The sequence below is a fragment of the Chrysochloris asiatica genome, unplaced genomic scaffold (assembly GCF_000296735.1).
Source record: "Chrysochloris asiatica unplaced genomic scaffold, ChrAsi1.0 scaffold00122, whole genome shotgun sequence".
Lineage (NCBI taxonomy): Eukaryota > Metazoa > Chordata > Mammalia > Afrosoricida > Chrysochloridae > Chrysochloris > Chrysochloris asiatica.
In genome coordinates, this window is record NW_006408640.1 from 1,445,383 (window position 1) to 1,455,928 (window position 10,546).

General features: G+C 39.2%; 1 protein-coding gene across 1 annotated transcript in view; it reads right to left on the minus strand.

The window, feature by feature from the left end:
• The window catches only part of PIEZO2 (piezo-type mechanosensitive ion channel component 2), an 861,527-nt gene that overhangs the window by 80,350 nt on the left and 770,631 nt on the right, over positions 1–10,546 (minus strand). Inside the window, exons 37-39 of the mRNA XM_006868690.1 lie at positions 9,842–10,243; positions 9,013–9,271; positions 5,014–5,196 (exon numbers count right to left, since the gene is read on the minus strand). Of these exons, the coding sequence (XP_006868752.1) occupies positions 5,014–5,196; positions 9,013–9,271; positions 9,842–10,243 (844 nt within the window). The remainder of the gene's footprint in view (positions 1–5,013; positions 5,197–9,012; positions 9,272–9,841; positions 10,244–10,546) is intronic.

The window sequence follows — 10,546 nt, forward strand, 5'->3', positions numbered from 1 at the left end:
CCCCCACCCCCAGTCTTCAGCACACAGTCGCTCTCCCTCTCTGGATCTAAAGTCCCCAGCTGCTCCATCACTCCACATCATCGTCTCTGCCTCCCTCTCAGGCATCACTGCTTCTCTGGGTAGGGTGTTCTCTCGGCACTTCTCCGTTGATGGTCCTAGGGACCTCTGATCCTAGTCTGTAAAGTTAATCATTCCCTTCCTTGCTATAGAACATCTACCTTTACATTTCCAACCCTCACAATCAGTCCTGATAACAATTATTCACTATTGTATCACAAGAGACCCATCTGCATTTCATTTCATTCACTCCGCCTAGACAGATTGGATAGTACTTACTGGAAATTGTGCCTGCCTCCATGCCCCCTGGCTCTAGGTTCCATCTTGAAAGCTTGTAAGCCAGTCACTTCTTGCCTTTGTAGCCCCCCTGCTCCCCTGCCTCCATTTTGGGTCGCCAACGTCCAAGTTGCCCATCCCTGTCTACTCTGTGTGTGGAGGGGGTGGGAATGATTCTTGCTGTAAGGATTTGTTTCCTCTTTTGAGCTACTGCATCCATAGGTATAGGTCAAGTTCATTAAATTGTATCAGATTACTCTTTTTTTCTTCTTCTTTCTTCTTCTGGTTGAGCTCTGATCATCCAGTCATTGAAGCCAGGTCAAATGGGTATTATCTGCAAGTGTGGGTATTCTTGTGTATATGTCCTCTCTTCTTATCAGCTGGATGCTTCATTCTCCACTCTAGTCCTCTGGGTTTTGGAAGCAACATATCCCTAATTTAAGTGTGCTACTCTGGCCTGGGTTCTATGAAGAAAAACGTGGTATCAGGATTGGAGGAAGACTCATTAACAACCTGCGATATGCAGATGATACAACCTTGATCGCTGAAAGTGAAGAGGACTTGAAACATTTACTTATGAAGATTAAAGAGCACAGCCTTCGATATGGATTACATCTCAATGACAAGAAAACAAAAATCCTCACCACTGGACCAATAAACAACATTCTTATCAATGGAGAAAAGATTGAAGTTGTCAAGGACTTCATTCTTCTTGGATCAACTATAAACACTCGCAGAAGTAGCAGTCAAGAGATCAGACGACGTATTGCACTGGGCAAATCTGCTGCACAGGAACTTTTTAAAGTGTTGAAGAGCAGAGATGTCAGCTTGAGGACTAGGGTGCGTCTGACCCAGGCCATTGTGTTTTCAATAGCCTCATATGGATGCGAAAGCTGGACAGTGAATAAGGAGGATCGTAGAAGAATTGATGCCTTTGAGTTGTGGTGTTGGAGGAGAATACTGAAAGTGCCATGGACTGCCAAAAGAACCAATAAATCTGTTTTGGAAGAAGTGCAGCCAGAGTGCTCCTTGGAGGCCAGGATGGCTAAGCTTCGTCTCTCCTACTTTGGACATATTGTCCGGAGGAAACAATCGCTGGAGAAGGATATCATGCTGGGTAGGGTGGAGGGTCAGAGAAAAAGAGAAAGACCCCCAACGAGATGGATCAGCCAGGTGGCATCATTGATGGACTCAAGTGTGGCAGTGGTAGTGAGGTTGGCCCAGGATCGAACATTGTTTCGTTCTGCTGTGCATGGGGTCGCTATGAGTCAGTTCCGACTCGATGGCACCTGACAACAACAACAACTCTGGCCTATTTTATCAAGTGACTCAAAAACCTGCTAATTTTGAGTGTGGCCCAGAACAAGAGAAGGTTTTCAATAGGTTCAGACTGCTGTGCAACCTGCTCTGCCGCTTGACCAGATGGTCCAATGATGAAGTGTAAGTTAGAGGTAGATAGAGATATAATTTGGAGTGTCTGGCATGACCTTACTGGTGAATCACAGCATAGTCACTTAGGATTTTGGAGCAAATGCCTGCCATCTTCCGCAGATAACTTACCTCCTTTTGAGAAACAGCTTTTGCCTCTTTTTTGGTTATGAGAAGACGAGAAAAAAGGAAAAGGTCAAAATGGATGCCAAAAGAGACAATGAAACTTGCTCTCCAGTGTAGAGATGCTAAAGCAAATGGAAGAAATGAGCAGGTATGAGACCTGAACAGAAAATTTCAAAAGACAGATCAAGAAGATAAAGCCAAATATTACAACAAAATGTGCAAAGATCTAGAATCAGAAAACCAAAAGGGATGAACAGCTCAGCATTTCTCAAGCTGGCGGAACTGAAGAAAAAATTCAAGCCTTGACTTTCGTTATTGAAGGATTCCCTGGGCAAATTATTGAATGATGCAGAAAGCATCAAGAGAAGATGGAAGGAATACACAGAGTCACTGTACCAAAAAGAAATGGTTAATGTTCAAACATTTCAAGAGGTAGCATATTATCAAGAGCCAATGATACTGAAGGTGGAAGTCCAAGGTGCATAGAAGGAATTGGCAAAGAACAAGGCATCAGAAATTGATGGAATAAAAATTGAAATCTTTCAAGAAAGTGAGGCAGCACAGTAGGCACTCGTTTATCTCTGCCATGACATTTGGAAGACAACTATCTGGGCAACTGACTGGAAGAGATCCATATTTGTGCCCATTCCAAAGAGAGGTGACCCAACAGAATACGGAAATCATCGGACAATCTCTTTGATATCCCATGCAAGTAAAGTTTTACTAAAGATAATACAGAAATGGCTGCAAGCGTACATTGACAGAGAACTTCCAGAGGTTCAAGCTGCATTCAGAAGAGGCCGTGGAATGAGGAATATCATTGCTGATGTCTGATGAATCTTGACTAAAAGCAGAGAATATCAGAAAGATGTTTACCTGTGCTTTATTGACTACACAAAGGCTTTCGATTGTGTGGATCATGACAAGCTATGTACAACATTACGTATGAGTATTCCAGAACACTTAATTGTACTCACAAGGATTCTGTACCTAGACCAAGAAGCAGTTGTTTGAACAGAGCATGGGAACACTGAATATTTTAAAATTAAAAAAGGTATGTGACAAGGTTGTATTTTTTCACCATATTTATTATGTACCAACCCAAAAGCCAGTGATGATGAAATTGATGAATTCTATCAAGTTCCTCAGTCTGAAAAATGCAATCAAGATGTATTCATAATTATTGGTGATTGGAATGCAAAGATTGGAAACAAAGAAGAAACATCAGTAGTTGAAAAATGTATCATAGAAATGATACTGGAGATTACTTGATAGAATTTTGCAAGACCAGTGACTTATTCATTTCAAATACCTTGTAAAACAATATAAAAGATGACTATACACATAGAGTTTGCAGGTGGCATACACAGAAATAAAATTGACTATATTTGTGGGAAAATATGGTTTTTACCAACTTCTCTAAGTTCCATATCATAAACCAAAATGAGGCTAGGGGAAGAATGTGGACTAATCATCAATTGCTCGTATGCAAGTTCAGACTGAAACTGCAAAAAATTAAAACAACTCCACAAGAGCCAAAATATGACCTTGAACACATCCCAACTGAATTTAGAGATCATCTCAAGAACAGATTTCATGCATTAAACACTAATGATCTAAGACTGGAAGAGTTGTAGGATGACATCAAGAATATCATACAGAAAAAAGCAAAAAGTCATTAAGAAGACAAGAACTAAGAAAAGACAAAAAATGATGTCAGAAGATTCTGCAACTGGCTCTCCAGTGTAGACATGCTAAAGCAAATGAAAGAAATGGAAGAAGTTAAAAAGCTGAACAGAAAATTTCAAAGGGCAAACTGAAATGGCAGTCATGTATCATAATGACATGTACAAAGTCCTGGAGTTAGAAAACCAAAAGGGAAGAACATGCTAAGCATTTCTCAAGCTGCAAGAATTGGGGAAGAATTTCAAGCTTCAACTTGAAATACTGAAGGATTCTATGGACAAAATATTGACTGATGTAGAAACCATAAAAAGAAGATGAAAGGAATACACAGAGTCACTGTACCAAAAAAGAAAAGACTGATAAAATATAACCAAGAGCCAAAGGTACCGAAGGAAGTAGTCCAAGGTTCATTGAAGGCATTGGCAAAGAACAAGACCGGGAATTAATGGAATACAAATTGAAATCTTTCAACAAACTAACAAATTGATTTAGCACTGGAGGCATTCAGACATCTATGCCAACAAATTTGGATCAATTGATTCAAAGAGATCCATATTTGTGGCCATTCCAAAGAAATGTGACTTAACAGAATGTAGAAACCATTGGACTATATCATTAATATCACATGCAAGTAAAATTTTGCTAAAGGTAACTAAAAAAATGACTGCAACAGTACATTGACAGGGAACTGCCAGAGGTTTAAGATTCAGATGAGGATTGGGAATGAGGGATATCATTGCTGATGTCAGATGTGTTTTGGCTGAAAACAGAGAATTCCAGAAAGATGTTTACCTGTGCTTTATTGACCATGTAAAGATTTTTGACTATGTGGATCATGACAAGTTACGGACAACATTGTGGAGAATGAGTATTCTGGAACTCTTAATTGTGCTCATAAAGAACTTGTACATATACCAAGAGGCTACAAGAGGAAAAAAACAAGGGAACACTGAATGGTTTAAAATTAGGAAAGGTCTGCATTAGGGTTGTATTTTTTCACTATACTTATTCAATATGACAAATAATCTAAGAGGCTGGATTATATAAAGAAGAAAGCAAGACGATTCTCTCCAAATTGTAGGTCTCTGGTATTTGGGTTAAATTAGAGGCAGAATTCAGTGTGATTTCATATGCATTAAGATATGGCACACCAGTCAAGCAATTCTTCACAAATGTGAATTAAATGTGACATATTCATTCCAAGGTAAAAATTCGGTGACATATTCTCCTAGATTCATTATAAGTTCCATTATGGGCAGCACAGTTTTGGCCAAAATGTCCACTTAAATGAGCATAACTTTCTGTGTAAGCAAACAAACAAAAAGTGAATACATAACAAGAAGACCTCGTGACCAATCCCAATGCTCCGGTTTACCTAGGTATCAGCTTGGCTGCTCTTAACATACCTATATGTGTTTGTCAACCCTTAACATGCAGTACCTTTAAAATTGATCGGTGGAAGAACAGAGCCAGGAGCTGAATGAGGTCATAAAGGACGTAGCCTTCCTTCTTTTCCACTCCTATGATATTTGGTGGGTGGTAAGGTTTATCTTTATTCAGTTCCACATTCTTATTCCATGGAAAGAATCCAAACTGGAAGAAATACTTGACCACAATTGCCACCTAAACACAAATGGTAGAAATAAAATGATGACTGTTTTTAGGAGCATTTATGTATTAGAAATAGGGATGTAAAAAAAGATTAAGAAAACAGTTTCACAGTTTTGAAGGTGGGAATGTACAAGCAGTTGTGAAATAAAATCCTCCTTACCAACTGTTTGCTTTCTAAAAAGAGCAGTATCATACCACTGCTTTAAAGGATGGATCATTTCTGCTGTTTTGGAGGAGTTGGCTACACTGATTTGATTAGATATTTAATAATGTTCCATCTTAAATTAATATATGGTAATTCAGAAAAATTAAATGCAAATATGCATGTTTATGTATTTATGTTTTATGTGCTTCTTTATTTGTATTATTTATAGGTGTACAGCAGAGTTTTCATGTATATAATTTCCAGTTCCCTTCTATTTTATTTTTCTGCTCACTGGAAGTTTTTTTTAATGCTCACTAGAAGTTCTTAAAACAAATAAATGTAAATCAAACAAAAACTTGCTTAATGTATTGCCATGAGCTCAAAGCATGAGTGTTATAAGATGGAGAAATTTATGGGGCTTTATTCCTGGTGTGGTGTTGTAGGAAAAGTGCTCAACCACAAGGTCAGTTTGAACTGCGAGATTGATGGTTCAATCTCACTAGCCATTCCTTGTAAATCCTATACAGGGTTGCTATGAGTTGGAACTGACTCAAGGGCACTTAACAACAACAACATTTAAGCATACTCCTGGTGTTCTGGTGTGAGGCTGTAGGATAAGCACTGGACCACAAGGTCGGTTTGAACCACAAGGTCGGCAGTTTAAACTCACCAGCTGCTCCTCAGAAACCCTATACAGGATTGCTATGAGTTGAAACCAACTCAATGGCACTTAACAACAACAAAAAAGTCTACTTATGGAGTCCTGGTGTGGTGCTTTAGGGTAAGAACTGGACTACTAATCACCAGGTCAGCAGTTCAAACCCTCGGAAATCTATACAGGGTTGTTATGAGTTGCAACTGACTTAACAGCACTAAACAACAACAACCACAACAAAGTCTACATAATGCCTCAATTGCAATCCACTTATAAAATAATTTTTAAAACTTCCTATTGTGACCTAGGAGTGTTAGTGGCATAATGGGTTACACATTGGGCTGTTAACCACAAGGTCGGCAGTTCAAATCCACCAGCTTCTCTGTGGGAGAAAGAGGAGGCTTTCTGCTCTCATAAAAATATACAGCTTTGGAGTTCCTACATAGGGTTGATATGAGTTGGAATCAACTTGATGGTAATGGGTTTTTTATCCTCTTTTTCTCTCTTCATTTCACAGTTGACTCTTCAAAGAACAGGCCTGCATCTTGATGCCTGGCATCTCAAGAACCTGGACATCATCCTTAACCACTCTCCTCTCCTCCCTCACACCTCAACTAGTCCTAGTTAGTGACTGAAACGTCTATTATCCACCTACTTATTTTCAACACAATCACCATAGCTTCACTTCAGAAATTTTAGTTCTAGTTCTTACTCAATTAACTTGCTTCTGTGAACCACAAAGTTGGTGGTTCAAACCCACCAGCCACTCCATGGGAGAAAGACAAGACTTTCTGCTGTGACAAAGATTTGCAGCCTCTGAATTAGAGCCTTGGAAACCCTGCATAGGGTTGCTATGAATCATAACTGACTCCATGACACTTAACAACAATTGTCTTCATGCCTCTACTTTCACCATCCTTTAATCCACTCTTTATATGATCTTCATAGACCATAAACCTGACCAACTCATGCCCTGATTAAATTTTTTATTGATAGAATAATGTCTTTGGCCTATTCCCTACCAATATTTCCCAGTTCCTCTACAGTGTTCTTCACTCATCACTTGCCACAATAAACCACCTACAATTCATGTCATATACCAGGCTCTCTGATATACCTTCTTTCTTATTCTTTGCAAAGGCTATATACCCAGTAACCTTTGCTTTTTGTCTCCTGGGAGGTTATACTTATCCCTTAAGACTCAGTTCTAAGTTCTCTTCTATGGGAGGTCTTCATAATAATCGATCTCTCCCTAACTTCCCCAGGCTGAATATGGTAGGGCATAAATTTAACTCTGGTGTAAGCCTCTCATGTGGGTCTGTGGCACATTGTACGTCAAGTATTTGCTCAGATCAGACTTGTCTGTCACATGATTCTGTGAGCTATTCAAGACCCAAACAGCTTCTATTTTATTTTTTTTAAATATCTTTGCATTCTTATGCCTAGCATTTTGTTGTTGTTGTTGTTAAGTGCCGTTGAGTTGGTTTCAACACATAGCAACCCTGTACAGGGTTTCCAAGGAGTGGCTGATGAGTTTGAATCACTAGATCAGTGTATTATCCTGCAGTGCCACACCAGGACTCTGATTTTGGTACATATGCCAAATGTTGAAGTTAATTAACATCTCTGTGACAGAGAAGATTGAGAACCCAAGTCTAGTTAACCAGAAATATTTTATTTTTAAGATGAAATTATATAAGTAGTCTTTTACCCTTTTCCAAATTCTCAGGATCTCTTCATACTCTTTTCAAAGATAAGAAAGGGGATCTGATAGACTCAGGCACACAGAGTTATTAGAGAGTAGTTGCTGCTGTTGTTTTAAATGTTGTCGAGTTAGTTCTGTCTCACAGCAATCCTATATAGGGTTTCTGAGAAAAGACTGGTGGGTTTGAACCACCAACCTTTTAGTCTATTGCTTAATCTATAGTGCCACACTAGGATTCCTAAATAGAAAGTCATTTTATGTTTGTGATCAGAAAATGACATAATGAAAATGACAATTATTTTGGCAAGACTGTGACAGGCAGACCAGTCAAAGCAATCGATATACAGTTGGCTTTGTATCTCTGATTTTCATTATGGAAACAAGATACACACTATCAATACTTTAATCTGAACGAATACTTGTGAAATGATTAAATATACATCTTTGTTTTAATTTTCCTGTTGAATTGCTTATAAAACTACAAAACTTCTAAAACTGTACAGCTCTCATGAGTAATATATTTTAAGACCCAATTATGTTGTCAAAATTAAAACTTTTCCTTGCTAGTCAGATAGGAAGATTAATTTTGTTTAAAACCCTACAAAATGCAAAGAACAATAGTACTTGCCAACATAAAGTCTTCCAAGCCTTGTTTTTATTTCCAGTGCTGCCGTTTTCATAGAATGTGTAAGAGAAGCCAGGAAGGCAGGTTTGAATCATTTGGCATAGTGCACCTTGCTCCCTCACATGTGAAGAAAAACAGACTGGTAATTCTTCCCTTCAGTCATTTAGATTTTAAATGGGAACTCTTGTGTAGTTCTGTGAGTGGAAATTGACTTGTTGGCTTCAAAATGAGAAATATGTATGTTTCATCAAACTATATTCAAAGGGCTTTACAGTATTGCATTGTACTATTTAATGCTGTACATTGATATCTACTGATATCAGGCTCTATGTTTGAGTATGAAAGAGAGTGTTACTATCCTAGTGGTTAATACTACACATTTGTCAAAAACCTACTTCACCCCAGTTGAGCATGAGCCGATTGTTTAATTTCAGTAAAACTGTTTCCTTATTTCTTAAATGGGAATTATATTAGCACCTTTTTTATGTGCAGGATTCAATGTGAAATGCTACATGAATAGCATGAAATAACTGAGTTATAAAATTTGTTTCTAAGAATATCTATTCACTTGTTCTCTGTGACTCTTCCCAGGAGTCAGGGCAGATCACTGTAGCAAAAATGCTTGAGGACAAAGCTGTGGGCTTCCTGGAGCCAGGCAGCTACCTGAGTGATGGGCAGAGGGATCTATAAACCCATACCTCTGTGTAGATAATGGCCATCATCCAGAACCTTCTGCTGGGTCTCGGTACAGAGAGCATGGCCCAAAGGAAGATCAGGATTGGGAGCACAAGGGTGATCATGGAGGCGGAGACCATGTGATTGAGGATGATCACAAAATAGCACACCATTTCTGAGCGGGCCACTAGAGTGTTGTACATAGCATAAAAGAGCAGCAAGAATCGTGGCTGGCCAACATAGAACTTTTCTGACTCTTCCAGTTCATCATCACGAAACATTCTATTAAAATAAAACCAAATGATTATACAGTTGTCGTTAATTTCTCCAAATTACTTATCTCCATTTTGCATGATCCTTTCTGCTATACCCCACCCCACATGTCCTATGCCTCCTCTTTTTCTCTCGGAGACCACCTATAGCTCTAAACCTTTCTCATATCACTTAATTAGGGAACAGAACCCCAGAACAAGTTGATAAACGTTTTTTTCTAGTTCTATCATGCAGCTACAGAAATATTGAAGCTTGTTTCTGTTTGCTCTAAATACCTAGATAAACTTTTTTTGCATGAAGTTTTCCTTATACAAAATTCAGTCTACTTTTAAGTGATTATGACTAGATATAGTGTTGTCCTACTTACTGAGGAGTACAGATAGTTTATATTCTCAGTTGCTCAGGTTGGAGATTCCAGTCCACCCAGAGCACCTCAGAATAAAGGCCTGGTGATTTACTTCTGAAAAAATCAGCCACTGAAAACCCTAAGGAATGCAGTTTTAATCTGACACACATGGGGAGACCATATGTGGATGTCTACTCAATAGCAGCTGTCTTTTCAGCTTACTGGGCCCTTACTTGTTCAGAAGCAGCTCACTGGCTGTCAACTCATGAGTCAAAGGAGGTAAGATGATTGACTCCAGTCTGTCTGTTCGACTATCATCTGGGCTGACCACCATGTGGTTCTTGCCTATGGAGTCCTCCTGCGAGCCAAAGGAGAGGTGCTCAAAGCTGACAGCCTTGCTGTAGGAGGGTGGCACCTCTACATCTCCATCCATGGTAGAATACTGGGGCAGTTCAGCATCCGTGGGGAGATTGACCTCTTCGGCCTCTACCTCATCCTCGGCTTCATATTCATCATCTGCATCCCCAAGCTCAGATGCCAGGCCCACCACCTCCTCTTCTTGCTCAGCCTCCACTTCCTCTATGGTCTCTGTGGTCCCCTGACGTGAGTACAGCATGGTGCACTGTGTGGGCTCGCTGTTAGGAGAGAGGCAGGCACAGAAGCTTTTTCTCAACCTCAAGAATACTGCATACTTTCAAGCTCTGATGAATCCTTAGAAGAACTTCCAAATAAAAACACAGAAGAATGTGAAAAAATGAAATCCCTCACTTGTTTTCTACATCCCATCTGCTTTACTCCTTCAGTATATTCATTACCATGCTCTACAGAAGATGCAAACAGCTGTCTCTCATGAGAGAAAATTGACAGAGCTTAAAACCTTAGCAAGCCACATGATTCACAGGAACCAAACCCACCTTTTATAGATTAAAAAAAATATA